This window comes from Saccostrea echinata, unplaced genomic scaffold (assembly GCF_033153115.1).
Source record: "Saccostrea echinata isolate AGI-Se365-2 ecotype Australia unplaced genomic scaffold, CSIRO_AGI_Sech_v1 ptg000006l, whole genome shotgun sequence".
Taxonomy (NCBI): Eukaryota; Metazoa; Mollusca; class Bivalvia; order Ostreida; family Ostreidae; genus Saccostrea; species Saccostrea echinata.
In genome coordinates this window covers 9,032,733-9,049,377 of record NW_026889755.1, presented here as the reverse complement: position 1 = coordinate 9,049,377, position 16,645 = coordinate 9,032,733, and the positions used below count along the sequence as shown (strand labels likewise).

The following is a 16,645-nucleotide window of genomic DNA, read 5'->3' as shown; positions in this document are numbered from 1 at the left end:
ATGAAACAAATGTGAAAGACGTCTAGCATCCTCTGAAAATGAATTTAGAACTTGGGTTTAGAATCAGATTGTTTTAAAACAAGAAAACAGCATTAAAACGTTGAACTTCAGACTAATTTATGGATATCTCTTTTCCTGGATACTCTGTTTTACTTGCAAGAATTGTATAGAATTCAACACCACACCCCTCCCAGTAGAAATCATAAAATTTCATGTAGAAAGCGTAAAAATTAAGACTAATATAAAGTCTTCTCAAATTTAGATGTTAGTAATTTGAAGAAAGTAATATAGGAGGGAATTTTCAACCCTCTTTAACCGTCCGAACCTGGTCCAAGAAGACCGGCCTTCCGTTTCCGACCATAACGGCTGCCTTTCCTTCCAAGATGACCGTCCTCCCGCCCTATATGGCAACCCTTCCGTTTCCGCCCAAGATGGCTACTTAATCTTTACCAATCTACACTTCTCGGGCTTTTCCGACAAGCGGAAAAACAACCTAGAATGTGTTACGTTGGCGTCCATTACAACCCCCCTTTTCATAAACTTTGCAATAATATTCAATTAAAGTAGGGAGACCTCTTATCTGTAGAGTTTGGTGCCTAACTTTATTGAATGTAGAAATATCATCTAAAATATACTACAGAAGTGACCTTTAACTCTGTCTTTCCAATGCTTTAATAAATAGGAAGCGACTCCATCTTGTATAAATTTTTAATATCCCGTAATGTTAATACATTCGAGGTTGTTTTTCCGACCTCTGACGGAAAGACCCGAGATGATGCGATTGTACCCTTTACTAGTACTATGGAACTGCTGCCCGATGAGAGCTGGGCTTACTACTTTTTTTAACGAGAAGAGTGATTGCTTCTTACGACCTCTTCAAAGGTATGCCAGAAGTGAGCACACTCCTATTCACAAAGCTTATTTCTCGTAACGACTGTATCAGCGTTTAAAACGATCATTATCTAGTGGTTAACGAGTCGTTACGACCGAGCCAGGGACCTGTGTCTTAAGAGCAGTTCCCCGAATAGTTTACGAGTCTTCAAGAGTGCGCCAGGGACTCCTCCACATGTACAAAGACTCATACTTCTCGTTATTTGCTTTTAAAACCTAAAAATGGTATATTTTCCCCCTCTCTCTGACCCTTTTCTCTTGTTTTATTAGCTCTTCTGAGCCAAACTCGCAAAGAGCTAATGCTGTGGTGTGCATAAACGTATAAGAATATGGGCCATAACTCAACAACACCTTGGCAAATTATTGTCAAATTTGTCACAGGGTATCCTTGGCATAAGGGCTCCCGTTTATACTAAAACTAGAGTTGTGACCCTTAAACAAGGGGAGATAATTAGGAAAATAGAAACAAAAGTACTAGTTGCTAAAAAAATTTCTTCTCAAGAACCACTTGGCAGTTTATCACCAAACTAACACAAAAAGGTGAGGATATGTTGTTGATTAAAAAATCTGGCAAAGGAACAAATCAGTTTTTAAAAGTCAGTGCCGAATGATTTGTTTTATCTACCAATGAATAATTTGGTGAGAATTTATCATCTATATCCAAATTTTTAGATTTCAAATTTAAAGAAACTATTCAAGATATTCTCATCAAATTTCATACACTACTACAGATTTTCATGTTGCATTACCAATATACCTTCGGCGGGGCATTCATGTCCTATGGACATATTTCTAGTTTACATTTAGCAGACTACATCTACGCAAGTAGTTCCAGTTGTGTGTTGTATTCATAAGCCGTAATTATGTTGTCAGTGTATTACAGGAATTTGAATTTTTTAGATGCATTTTTTGAAATGAGAAATTGTTTGGCCTTCTTTTAAACACTTAACTGTCAACGGATTTTTCCGTTTTTTTCCTATCATGACAAGGAGCACACGGCGGGCATGACCGGTCGGTAGAGGATGCTCACGTCTTCATGGCACCTGATCCAACCTCTAAAATTTGAGTTCCGTGTTCCAAATTTGTATCGTTCCTTTGGACTTCCGAGATTGAATTCTGTTCGTTATCTTAATATTTCATACACAGAATGTAAGTATATTATTATTGAATTACCTATTTAATATGGTACACCTATAATATAAAACTTGTTAACAAGTAGAAAATTGAAGAGATGGATAATTGTATAATTAATCGTATCCGATGGCGTGTTTGTTTTTTGATAGGATTTATTTAACAGTTCATTTTTAATTTTTTTAATACAATTATGATTTATTAAATAGAATGATTTTTAGAGGTTTTTTCCCAATATGTGTATGTTTCTTCTACATATTTCGATAGTAATTATTTTGCGCTGAGTTTCAGCCCACAGGACAAGTATTACCGAGAGAATCAACATAGCACCGATACTGCCAAATTATTTTGCCGACTAGAGAGTTCGTAAGGTCAGATAAGGGTTTCAGGGTTTCCTTATGCTAACGGGCCAAAACTCAACTATAAGATATCAACAATACCCCCTATTCAGTCTAAAATGGGAGAGGTGTATATCTATTCCAGCAATGCGGACATCTCCAAGGAAAGAGGTCGGTTTGTTGGTTACAAATGGACAAATACGCTTAATTGTGAGTTGTTTACAAAAGTCAAGGATTAGTAAGGAAACAAACATAATATGCTTCAGAGATTACTGTTGATAATAAAGAGACAAATTTGTTCCAAGAAACATGCTTAGGAAGAAAAGCGACTGAAACCTCAGCCACATGTTGAAACATTTTATACATTGTGTATGGATTTTAATCGGCCAGTTCAGCAGTTCTTTCTCTTCATCTTATACAAAGACAAATAAGAAATAAAACACAATTTTTAATATTCTCAACAATAACTATTTTAAATATATGTCGTTTATCTTAATAACTTACAAGTTTAAAATCAATCCATGAAAAAAATTGATCAGGTTGTTTAATTGATGGGAGATTGCTAGATATTTCGTTTATAGACTTTGAATTAATCAGGCTTTAGTTTGAAGTGGCAAAAAAGGCATTGAATGTTGTTGGTTTTTTCCATTGCGTGATAGCAATCACGCTAATAAATTTTACACAACATTGGTTTAAAGAGATTTCAAACTCCCGAGATCGGCGCTTCAGGTACATTAATATCTCATTTAAAAAAAGGGGGAACTATAAGTGCTTTTTTTAATTTGTTGTTACAAACACCGAAAACAACTTTGCACACACTTTATCGTGTAAATGACTGGTTATAAATCCATATCTTGTAGAATGCAAATATGTTCTTCAAAATAATAACAGCTTTAGTAAAACGTTTATGAAATTGTAATATATTCTTTCATAAAAATTAAATTAGATAAACAAACTCTCATTTAATCATATGAATTTTTATGAAATAATAATTAGCCAAGAACAAAATTTAAAGTACAGCACTGCTAATCTAGATAAGAAACTGGGATTTTTATTTTATTTTATTTTATTATTATTAATATTATTTTTTTTTTTGAAATTCCAATTCATTGCAGCTTATAAAATGACCCTAGATGGGCATACCGTCATTAAAATAGTGACAGAATCACCAAGAGTACCATCTTCTTGGTTGTATTAAGAGGTATGTTTATTCAACTTTTTTCATTTACAAAGACCCTTGAAAAAATTCAAATAAAATCGATACGCTCTCATATTATGAAAATACATTATGCATTACATGTATTAAGGATGTATTTTTGTAGCCATTGTTTTTTTTTCTTTCATTTTAACTTATGAAAAATATATTGCTCTAAACCTGCTAATTTACGGAAAAAAATACTGCTCTAATGTATATTTATGGAAATCTGGCTTTAAGTTTGATTTATTTCTGAAAATGACATCTGTTGATTTAGCCCCAATTTCATTTTCTTTTATTGTCGTGTAAATGACACAAATAAAATTCAGATTTTTACTATTGATACGATATCGTTATCATATAAGAATTATCTAAAATTTTCACATGTTGATGGAAAAAATTAATCCAGAGTATTGTCAAAAGATGTATTGCCAAAAAAGCTCATATTATATCTTAATGAAAACTGAAGACAAAGGTAAACAACTCTAATCGTTTTGTTTAGTGTTTCTTCTGACGAATAAGGTTATTATTTTTTTTGTTAATTGGTATCATAATGTTTAGCCAGGAAAGTTATGTAAAAGTATTAATTTTTCATGTTTAACATCAGTTTCAGGAAAGCATTGTGTTACTCTTTTGCAGGAAAAGAGGAAAAATGTGCAAAACCTTAATATTATTTTTCCTTGTATGTGTTTTTGTCGGCATTTTTCCAAAGGGTAAGCATTATGATTATGATACAAAAAAAATGTTTTAATTAACTTTAACAAGTTTTCTATGAATAATGTACAATATTATACATGCAAGTCTTCCTTTAGGGTGTGAGGCACTTGCCTGTTTGCCAAATAGAGCCTGTGGCGCGCATGTAACTAATGTGCGTTTTATATCACCGGACACTCAACAATTTTATTGCAGGTTTGTATTTAGCTATCAAACTAGCAAACTTCTATAATCACCAGCATAATAGTTTTTCAATTAAAACAAGTCCAGTATGCAGTGTATTTCTAAGTTTGGTACACCTAAGTTCGCAAGGACCCCTGGAAATTCCAGAGGTGGGAAAAAGGGTTGAGATTTCTGTTTGACATTTGGGAATTTATGAAATTTTACAAATATTAGTTATTACTATGATATTGTCTTTCGAATTAAAAATCACTTATTTTATCTCTTGATAACATGTTAGCCAAACACGCCATACAAGTAATGAACTTCCTGTGTATATTGTTTGTGTATATGAATTAGCGCTCTGCACGATAGTAGTATGATTTTGCTAACACTAGACCACCTTTACGGCGTGGAGTGTGGTGGGTTACGTGTATAGCCATGGGTTACATGTAGGACCAGGTGTGACCAAGATTATTGATATGATATAATTATGTAGGTGTTCTGTAGGTATAGCCATCTGTTAGGTGTATGACGATGTGCGAGCAAGATTGACAATATGAGTGGTGAAGTTATGGGGATTACACAATTATGATCTAGATTATTGATATTGCAAGGTGTTGTTAATTATGTGATGCATTATTCAGATATAAAATAACACAAAACAAAATATGGTGATATACCTGATCAATAATTTTTCCTTGATTATCTCAAATTTAATAGTCCAAATACATGTAAAATTGTCAACAGAATGGTCAATATGATTTCTAATAATATTCTTAAAGTAGTAGAGAAGTTAAAGATGAAACAGATCATTTTATTCCCAAGGAAAAACCTAATGTAGAAGATGAGCCTTATTTGAAATGAAGCACTAACTTACCAAAGATGATTTTTGTTTCTTTGACTTTTTTAAAACTGAAATAACTCTTAGATTCATGTAAATGTTAACCACTATATGGATATGGAAAATGAAAAACATGAAATTGATACTCTATCCAGAAGGATATTTTATTTTTTCACTTGATGGAGTTATGTTAACTTTAAATTACTAGTATTTAATTTATATAATATCATGAATATGCAAAAAAAAAAAAATTTAATCGTTTCCTATTCATCTTTATTGACTGACTTATGCACTGCATGATTTACAATAGGAAATTTGTCAGATTAATGTAGCAGTTTTATAAAAAAAAAAAAAACGAAGGAGTGTAAAACTAGCTATCATTATATTGAAATATTATCAGAAACCACATTACCTGTTCCACAAGCATCTTGCATGTTACAGGTAAATGAATAAATATATATATATATTCTTTTTAATGAACTTTGTACATAATTTCACCACTTCACAATAACATGCATTCATTCTATTATTTTGTGGAATTATTTAACCTATGTTAAATTTAACAGGAAGCCCATATATTGAATACCAAACATGCACTGATCCAGAATGTTACATGTAATACCGAGATCTTAAAGACACTTTTGTATATAATTGCAAGTAAAGTAATTCAAATTCATCATCCAAAATGTCTGTTAGCATAGACATCATTGATGATTTTGAAGTCAGAATCACCTTAAATGGTGAAATTCTGTTGTACAAGCTAATCCAAAGAGAAGGGCCTAACACATTCATTGACCTAACAGAAGACAATGACCCAGGGATAAAGATTGAAACTTTGGTTTTAGAAGTCAAGAATGGTAAGTGCAAAGAATTTATTGTTTTACATGTATATACACATTTTCTTTATTTTCTTCTTGAACATTTTTTCATCAATTTGAAACAATTTTGAATAGAAACCAGAGATAAGTGATCAAAATCTTTTGGAAAAAAAACAAAAATTCTCAACCTAAGTATTGTAGAAAATTAAAATACGAGAAAATATTGTCTAATTCTGTTTATATGTAACAGTATAACTACTACAAGTAAAGCTATTCTTTCAACAAACTAAACTCCTGAAGTAAAATTAAAACACACACAAACACACCCAACCTAACACTCACATACTCAAAGTTATTCAAATCTTTCAAAAAATCTAAAAACTAAAACATTGCTTCAAGTATCAAGTAGTACATGTAAAACTAAAAAATAGAGACAATGTTCTCCAATACTGCTCACATGCATAACTACTAAAATTCAACAAATGCACCTGTGATGTAAATTTAAAATAAATAAATAAATAAAAATAAATAAATAAAAAAAAACAAAAAAACCCCTCCAATTTTTACAATTAGAAATGAAAAAGAATGCCATTACATGTTTATGTACGAACCACTTAAAAAAGGGGGGGGGGGGAATTCACTTGAGACAATGTTGTCAAAAATTGTTAATATGCATAACAACTAAAATTAAAGCTATGATTTCATACTACATTCCTGATTTTAATGAAAAAAAGAAAAAAAAGGGGGGTTAAAGAATTAAAATGTTCATTTAACTATTTAAGAAATGTGAAGAACACAAGTGGTTCTGAAATATTAATGCGATTATATCTTGTTGTATACTTATCAAAGAAATACAAAACAAAAATTTAGGAAAAGAAAAAAAAATATTTTTTGGATTTTCCTTGAATCATTTAACTCTCAAAAGGTAAAAAGAAAAAAGATGAAATGCATAAATAATAAGAATAAAGATTTTGGATTTTCCTCTTTTCTTACATACAACTACTTTAAAATATGTCAAACAAAAATTAATGTAAGAAAATATAAAAGACCAACAAGTACTAAGTGGAAAAAAACTTCAATAATATTTTAATAACGAAAGGAAATATAACCCTTTTTTCAAATTCTACAAAAAATTAAAACAAGTAAGAGAAATAATAACACATGTCATAGTTTACAATTTTGAAACAATTATCCTGATGACAATCACATATTTACACCATCACAGTATTACAACTACATGCAAGTTTGAATAGAAGGAATGTGAATTTCTTTCTTTCTTTTTTTTAATTTAAAATACACCATCAATGATATTTATGTGGTACTGTTCCCTAGACAAAATTAAAAAAAAACACACACACACACACAAAACAAATATATTACAATGTCTTTTACCTGCATAAAGTGAACACAAATAACAAAACAATGGAATGAATACACCAATATATTTCCACACCTGTTCTAAAAATGCACTGAAAAATGTAAATATTTGTTAAGTCACTAAGTACTTCACATTGTTTTAATAAAAAAAAAAAGAAAAAAAAGATGCGTTTGTAAAACACTGATGCCCCCGTATGGCAGCTTATGGCGAAGGTTAAAGTTTCTCAAATGCAAGTCAGAATCCAGGCTAAAAGATAAAAAATGTTAAATTTGAAAGCCCTAGCTGGAACTGTTCAAAAGTTATGGCGAAGGTTAAAGTTTTTTAAAAGTAAGTAAAACGTCAAGGTCAAAGTTGATGGTATCCAAAGGAAGGTCTTGTCACAAGGATTACATATGTAAAGTATGAAAGCCCTTGCTCCAACCATTCAAAAATTATGGCCAAGGTTTAAGTTTTTCAAAAGTAGGTCAAACTCCTATGTCAAGGTCAAAGTGGTTGGTATCCAAAAGAAGGTCTTGTCACAAGAATTACATACGTGAAGTATGAAAGCCCTAGCACCAACCGTTGAAAAGTTATGGTCAAGGTTAAAGTTTTTCAAAAATAGGTCATACGCCTAGGTCAAGGTCAAAGAGGTTGACATCCAGAGGATACAAATGTGAAGTTTGAAACCCCAAGCACCAACTGTTCAAAAGTTATGGCCAAGGTTAAAGTTTTTCAAAAGTAGGTCAAACTCCAAGGTCAAGGTCAAAAGTCAAAGTTGTTGGTATCCAAAGGAAGGCCGTGTCACAAAGAATACACATGTAAAGTTTGAAATCCCAAGCACCAACTGTTCAGAAGTTGTGGCCAAGGTTAAAGTCTCATAAAATTTTGCAAAAGTGGGTCAAACTCCAAGGTCAAGGTCAAAAGGTCAAATATGATGGTACCCAAAGAAAGGTCTTGTCACAAGGAATACACATGTGAAATATGAAAGTCATAGCTCCAACAATCAAAAGTTATGGGCAAGGTTAAAGTTGACAACAAACAGACAGGACAAAAACAATATACCCCCGGGATCTTTCGATCCGGGGGCATAAAAAGCATACAATCTCCTGAACACAATGAAAACCGTCTACAGGTGTCTGGTTCTCAGTCTTTCTGACCGTCTCCTGGTAGGAATTCCGACGGGAGAGGAAGGTGGAATGTTCCTTGGATTTAAATGTAGAACCTGAGTTGAAGTTGTTGGAATAGGAGGGGAGGGTTGAGCAGGTCGATTGATTGAATATGGCACATGAGTTGTAGTTGTTTGGATAGGAGAGGAAGGTTGGACAACTCGAGAGTTTGAAGGTGGAAACTTAGATGAAGCTGTACTTGGACAAGGAATTGAAACTGTAATCTGTGTTTGTGAAGCTGGATCAGTTTGGCTTGGTGGTGATGGTTGTGGTTTGTGAAATGCACAAACAGCAATTAACAGAACTGAAAAGAAGAATTTATTTTGTTTTTCAAAAGTTGGTCATGTCTATATTTCTTGCATAAATAATTCTCTCTCTTTGATGACATCTTTTGTATATTTTCCATATTACTCCACCAAAAAAAACAAAGCACAAATAAAACTGAAAAATAAAAATAAATGGACATCAGGTGTCTTACAGTAATATTGTCAAATATTGTCAATGAATTTTCATGTGATTTGACAGAAATCCCATTTCTACATCTGTCGTATGGTGTATGTCGTTTCTTTTCCTGCTTATACATTTTCTTATGCAATTAACACAGAGAAATAAGGAGAGGAGTGAACATTTCACTGCAAACGAAATAAAAGTGAACAATAATGAAAAAATACTCTGTTCTGAAATGATTGTGGAGGGAAATTGAAATTTTTCTTTTCATAATAAACCATACCTGATAGAATAATGACTGCAATTTGCAATGTACTGATTCTTTCCCAAAAAATCTGAATATGTGGATATGCCTGATCTGTTGTCGAAAAGTCAAACGTCATAGTTATTCTCTGAAATCAATATTATACAAGATGAAATAAAGTTTGACAAAATTGCAAATAAACTTAAAATGTATATATAATTATTTTATACATTCATGTTATCATGCAGAAAATAACAAAAAATGTACCATTTCAGATGGTGATGAAGACGAAGAGGTTGAGGTCAATAAGGATGCTTCTGAAGACGTGGGAGAACCAAGTGCCGATGAGGATGACAAAGCCTAAAATAATTTGAACTTTTATGAACTCAAAATGAAACTCTGAAATTGGTTTTCCAAACAGTTATCACAATTATACATTATTGAACTGAGATAAAATCTGTGGAATTTTTTTTTCTTTTCTTTGTAATGGTCAGATAACTCCGTTTGTTTACACGTCAAAAAGCGCGCGAAAAAAATGGCGTACATCTTTACATACTAGTAACTTGGCTTTTATAAACACTTTCACATGTTCTGGTACGTTGATGTTTCCGCAAGGTGCATCACCACTCTGAATTTCCACTATCCGTAATCCAGGAGAATTGAAAATGTTAACGAACCCAGAACTAAACAGTCTTCTGAAAATTAAAAAGTGTCAAAGTTGATACTTGACCCCACATAATCCCCAGGTCCTTTCCAGTCGCACCCTAAGAGTCCTCCTGATGATGGCGTGCATTGCACTGAATCAATGATAAACATTTTCGATTCACCATGCTCAGTCAATGTCAAAAGCACTAACATCACCAAAAGCCACATTGCGATGAATTATTCTCATGCAGTTATTAGATCCAAACGCAAACTACACATACAAACAATAGCGCCCTCTATGTGTTGTAATAATTAATTCGTTCCATGGAACTTCGATATGTTTTAGGATGTTTGTTTGTATGTTGTTTAACGTCCCTCTCGAGAATATTTCACTCATATGGAGACGCCACCACTTGCCGGTGGAGCTGCAAATTTTGTCCTATACTCGGCACTTACGGCCATTGAGCAGTGAGGGATCTTTTTCGTGCCAGCACCTACTGCGACACGGGACCTCGGTTTATACGGTCTCATCCGAAGGACCGGTCTCCACGTCCCACAGTGGGATTCGAACCCGCGACGTAAGGATCAACTCCTTACTTCGCGACTCTAGAGCAGACGCTCTAACCACTGCGCCACGCGGGCGACTGTTTTAGGATGTGTGTTTTTATTTAAATATTATTGTTTAACGTCCCTCTCAAGAATTTTTTTCATTGCTATTATTTTTTTTTTAATTATTATTGTTTAACGTCCCTCTCAAGAATTTTATTGCTATTATCAAGATCCTATGAAGTGGAAAATGTGGTGGTGGTATTGGTGGATCTGATAAATAAAAGATCACTTATCAGAAATGAGATCATTCATTTGAATAAATCTCATAGACTATAAAAGAGAGAAAAATTTAATTTCAAATCATTCAGTCTGAAGTTTCCATAAACATCTCTGAACATGACATCCGAACTTAGGAAATCATACAATGCATCAAATGTATTGGAGAGTGGGTACAGCTTTTTGGGAAGCAATAAATTTGTTTCCATTAATTTTTACCCAATAACCCAGAAATGCTATGTGAATATTAGGAATAGGAAGACGGATAAGACTGTTACTTTGAGTTTAGATGAATTCAAGCTCTTGATGGAATTGAAGGACTCCATTGCGGAAATAGGAGAAGAATTGATTGCAGAGGTGGGTGTAGTTTTTAATAATATTAATTATCAAAAAAATAATTACTATTCTACCACTTTTATTTTCAAAATTCAAAACCTTGCTTTTTATCTTTAAAAGTATTAAATTTAAAAAAATTGTAAAAATAGCTTTTAAAAATAACTCTTCAGTGCTGTAGATCAATGTCGTATCAATGTGTGTGTGTGTGTGTGTGTGTGTGTGTGTGTGAGAGAGAGAGTTTCTATGTTCATTGTAAGCAGATCAATAAAATGCAATATTATTTGTGTTCATCTAGCATGCTAGCAGTTCATCAGAAGAAGAGCCTGACGTTCCCTTCTTTCAACCTGATGTTTCACCAAGTAAAGCTCTTAAAACAGAGGAGGGAAAGGAAAAATCCGAGCTGCCAAAACCAAAAGGAAAGCCATTGAAGAAAAGAAAAAATCCTTTCATTGACGATGAAACAATCGAGAGTGATGACTAACCGTGTGCTATGTAGACTACTCCTAAACTACATCATATATTATCCTAAACCGCATCATATATTTCAAATCTATAGAATATTGAAGTTGAAAAAGTTTAAAAAGAAATACGTTTTATAACATTTATTTCTACAGTTACTGTAGTTTATATTTTATCAAGACATTTGAACTTTTGTAGTTCTGATTTATCAATCAAATAAAGACAAATGAACATGAAATTTTTGTTTTCTTTGCTATTGTACCGGTAATTTTTTTTCCATCCAGAAAATTAAGGAAAGGTGATAGTGAAACCATTGTTGTTTGTATGTTGTTTAACGTCCCTCTCGAGAATTTTTCACTCATATGGAGACGCCACCACTTGCCGGTGGAGAGCTGCAAATTTTGTCCTATACTCGGCACTTACGGCCATTGAGTAGTGAAGGATCTTTTTCGTGCCAACACCTACTGCGACACGGGACCTCGGTTTATACGGTCTCATCCGAAGGACCGGTCTCCACGTCCCACAGTGGGATTCGAACCCGCGACGTTAGGATCAACTCCTTACTTCGCGACTCTAGAGCAGACACTCTAACCACTGCGCCACGCGGGCGACGTGAAACCATTGTAGTAATAAGGAAAATTTTCATTTTTTTTTTCTGCTTATACACCAAGAATATATTATATTATATTATACAACTTTTCTAATTCTTAAATATTTTGTATAAATGAAAAAAAAAGTTCAGTTGTATATATATTTTTTTTCGAGCGTCAAATATCAATCATGATTGTGATTTGTAATGTAACTAAATATTAATTTTCAAGCAAAAGCACAAATATTTAACACCTATTCCCTCCTACTTCTGAGATGGAAACGTAATGAATTAATTATCTGAGCTTAACAGAATTTGATTGATTAAACATAAGACCATTCCAAGTTTCTTTTTCTATGTTTAGCGTCTGCATGTGCTTTGGTTATATATATATATATATATATATATATATATATATATGACAATATATATATGACAATATATATAAATATTGGTGGATGCTTAACGGAGAAAAAAAAGAAAAAAAACTTAGAATGACCTGATTCATATCCCAGTAAATTGTTGAACTTTGGTAACTAGAAAAAAGAAAAGAATGTAAAATAAAAATAAAATGTAATGTACATAAACGTAGATCATTGCATTTTACACAAAACTATTCTATACATGATAAATCGGAATTTGAATTAATGTTTGTAATATCAGATATACAAAATAATGTTTTCTGTATTTTTTTTCAGTTACTTTGTTCATTTTTTGTTTTTCTTCTTTTGTACATTCTTTTGTTATTATTATTTATTTTGTACCTTGACCTTAATGTAGGGAGAGGGCTAAAATAGGCTAAGCCTGCTGCCCAATCCTATTCACATTAACATCAGTAAATAAAATATTGTTTAAATTAAAATATACAAAATAAATATTTTACACGTTAGACTACCACAACGTTAAAAAATATCTCACTGTCAAAAAATGCAAAAATAAAAACAAAAACATTGATAGTCAATCACTTTAATAAGATATCATACTTAAATATACACATAAAATATATGATACAATATTTATATATATGGTCATATATAATACCTATTTGATGGAATTATAAAAAAATATAAAACCTTTATTTTTAACAAAACTTGTTTGGAATGGTTACAGGTACCGTATATGTATTTTTTTCCTGATATTTATATTTATTAATCAATAATACGAATAATTATATTTATATATATGTATATATTTTAAAAAAGAAATTTTGATAAAGTTTTATATTACGTTAATATTTCTTAACCGTGGACCGGAGTTCGGTGTGATGGTGTGAAACAACTTCTTAATTTTAAGGAACTGAATTCCTCTTTCTGTTATTCGCCGATTTATAAGCATGAAAAGATTGAAATTCCACAGATATAACAAAATTTTGTTTTTAAAAAGGAATATATCATCGAAAGAGAACGATTGGGTAAAAAAAAAAAACAGATTATAGTTCTTATAAATATGCTGCGGATATTTACGATTTTTGACAATCTTTGCGTAACAATTAAGTTATAAAATATTTTTGTAACATATCTTCAGTTTTAATTCTTTTTATATCATTATGGGTATCAAAATAATTGTCTTTTTGTGTAAAATCATAATTTCTAATTTGTTATATGCTTGCGTAAATTTTAAGTTTTGTAAAAAATAGATCATCAAACTCTTTCACTGTACGTCCCCGTGTATAGTTTCCTGTTAATTGACCGGGGGCTGTGGGGACACCTAATTAAGGTCTATTGTCTAACTAGTCGATATACTGTACACTGATTATTTTACCTCGCTTCTCAATGTGTATAAATCTGGTCGGATACCCTGTTTAATCTGATCGGCTGTTCTTCTGAAAATTGAGTTTGAAATAACAATCATTGAAGACCGACTATATTTTGATCAATTCTTACTTCTACATTATTTTAAATAAATTCTTACTTCTGCATTATTTTAAATAAATTCTTACTTCTGCAGTATTTTCAAAGAATTTTAACCACGAATTAATTCAAATTATTCATGAATTAATTCAAAGATTGGCAATATATAATCTATACCTATATATTTTTTTTATGTCTTAAACTTTTCTCTACCCAAAGAAAAATCAAGAGACAGAGATATTCCAGAAGAAAATGACTCTAATTACATTTCCTATGAATTAGGCAGTGGAACGTGGCTCTCCAAACACGAAAGAAAATTTTAAAAAATTAATATATATTATGTATTTATGGATAAAAATAATTTTAAAACAAGTATTCAAACAAACTGATTTTAGGGAGCGAAAATTTTAAGGCATTTGATGAAGCTGTTCTCAGTTCCCGAGTTTATACGCATTGACAAGGATGTTAGAAATAGCGAGAAAAAAAATTATGAATTGAATAAGTATTTGCGGAAATGATACTGAAACAACTTCAAAATTAACAAGTTAGTTTAAAGACTTGATACTGGATGCGTTAAGGTGGTTTAATTAAGTTTGGACATTAAGTCACCATTAAGCTGCAGCTTAAAGGTGGCTTAATGGTAGCTTAATGAAGTTTGGACATTAAGCACCTAGAAGCTGCAGCTTAATGGTGGCTTGAAGGAATTAACCATTAAGGGATTGCTTAAAGATGGTCTTTCGTCCTGTGAGGAGTAGAACTGAAAACAGATAATACATCAAACATTGGTATTCCTCTACATCTATGCATTAAAAAATAAATACAGTACTGTCCACAAACATTTGACCCACCACCTTGGTATTGTATATTATTGTATACATAATATGAACAATTTCTGTCAAAAAACTGTTTGATTGGTTTTGAAAAATATGAAGGAGAGTGACCATAACTATCGAAAAATTCTCCTCTACCACTTTCATTCACATAACAGCAAACCCAATGTTGACCTGGTTTGTTGTGTGGATCTGTATTGATTATCAACGCCTGGCCTCTGTGCACAAGATGTGGAATGCGATCCATCGGAAACACTCCGACAACACGATTTCGCAATGCTTCGTCGCAGTGTAAAATACACAACAATTCTTCGGAATTCATAATTATAAAACAATATCTCTGGTTTTTGTCAATTCGAAATATCCCATGCTTTCACTATATAAAACAACTGTGATAGGTTCGGGTACACCTGCTGCAAACTGGAGATCTAATCGAACATTTCCTTGCTTAATTAGAGACATACAGTTCATATATTGAAAGGTTGGTTCCAGTTCAAAAGCAAAAATGCAATATCCTCCAGCAACGTCTTCTCTGTTAATGTCTAAATCACAGTCTCGCATCCAACGACCAGTCACTTCATACAATGCTGTAAGTATTGGCAGATCAAGATGAGTGGTCGGTGATGAGTAGTTCAGTTCCATTGTGTTTCCGGAGACTGGTATTCCATCCACAGATAAATTAATCTGACTAATATCAAAAGGGAGAAAGTTCCATGGTGATAAGGTATAACCTCCAGCTACACTTTGACTCTTTACAAGGGCTACAAGGATACGGTTTGGTCTTGCATTTTGATATATTTGATCCCAAGTCACTTTGTTTTGACCTGTTGGAACAGATAGCGTCTTTACCTCAGTTCGCGTATAAGGATGGCAAGCATTTGCTGATTCTAAAATGTGTGCATGAGTGTAAAGTATTGCTGGAGACAGTTGTATTTTACAAATCTTGAGCACCATATCCTCAATTTCAATTACATAGTCTGCATTTTCTTTCTGTGTCATGAGGTAAAATTCAGGTTTAGATTGAAAAAACTTTACTGTAACCGATGTTTGGTTTAAAAGATATCGATCTGTCTGAAATACATCATGGTAAATTGGTCCCTGTAGCTCAACTATTTCACCGTTTTTAAAGTATTGTGAGCGTGCATATAACCCAAGATTTCGACCTGTGTTAACATCTGCATCATCAAATGCTGATGGTGTGTCTCTTTCCCAAAGAATTGCAGAGAGTTGAGAACGCTTTGCTGCTTGGCCAAATCCGCATATTATTTGAAACATAGCTCGATATGGATAGTGACCAGTGGATAAAGTTATAATTTTCCCTTGAACATTAACATCAACTTGTTGGAATAAAGCATGCAACAACATGTTGACGGGTCCAACATGATCATCAGGAGATAGATTCTGTCCATTTTCTCTGCGAATTCGAACCTTTAAATAAACTTGACTTCTCTTTAGGTCCAAATACTCTAAACCACTTTGTCCACTTATGTTGAACTGTATTGGACTAGTATTGTTGCTTTGTTGTGATATTGGTCGTATTTCTTGATAGTAAATTTTTTCCTGGTGGTAAGGTAAACAAATTAAGTTCATTGGGTTGTGTTTCTGTGAAGAGAGCTTTGTTTACATACGACATTTTGTTTATTTTTTTCTTTTAATAATCCAATTCCTTCTAGTCGAATATATCTTTAGTTCTCTGTTTCTTCTTACAATTAGTTACTTTCTTACGATTTTTATCACCTTTTTTCCTTGAGTGTGATTTTTTCTTGACACTCTTTTTTACAGATATCTTTTTTCGTTTCAACTTGTT

General features: G+C 32.4%; 1 protein-coding gene across 1 annotated transcript; it reads right to left on the bottom strand.

Moving 5' to 3' along the window:
• Positions 1–15,162: 15,162 nt before the first annotated feature.
• LOC133180339 (uncharacterized protein F54H12.2-like) lies at positions 15,163–16,428 on the bottom strand. Its single transcript, XM_061314884.1, has one exon. It carries the CDS (start codon positions 16,426–16,428, stop codon positions 15,163–15,165), a length of 1,266 nt encoding a protein of 421 aa, XP_061170868.1.
• Between the last annotated feature and the right edge of the window lie 217 nt (positions 16,429–16,645).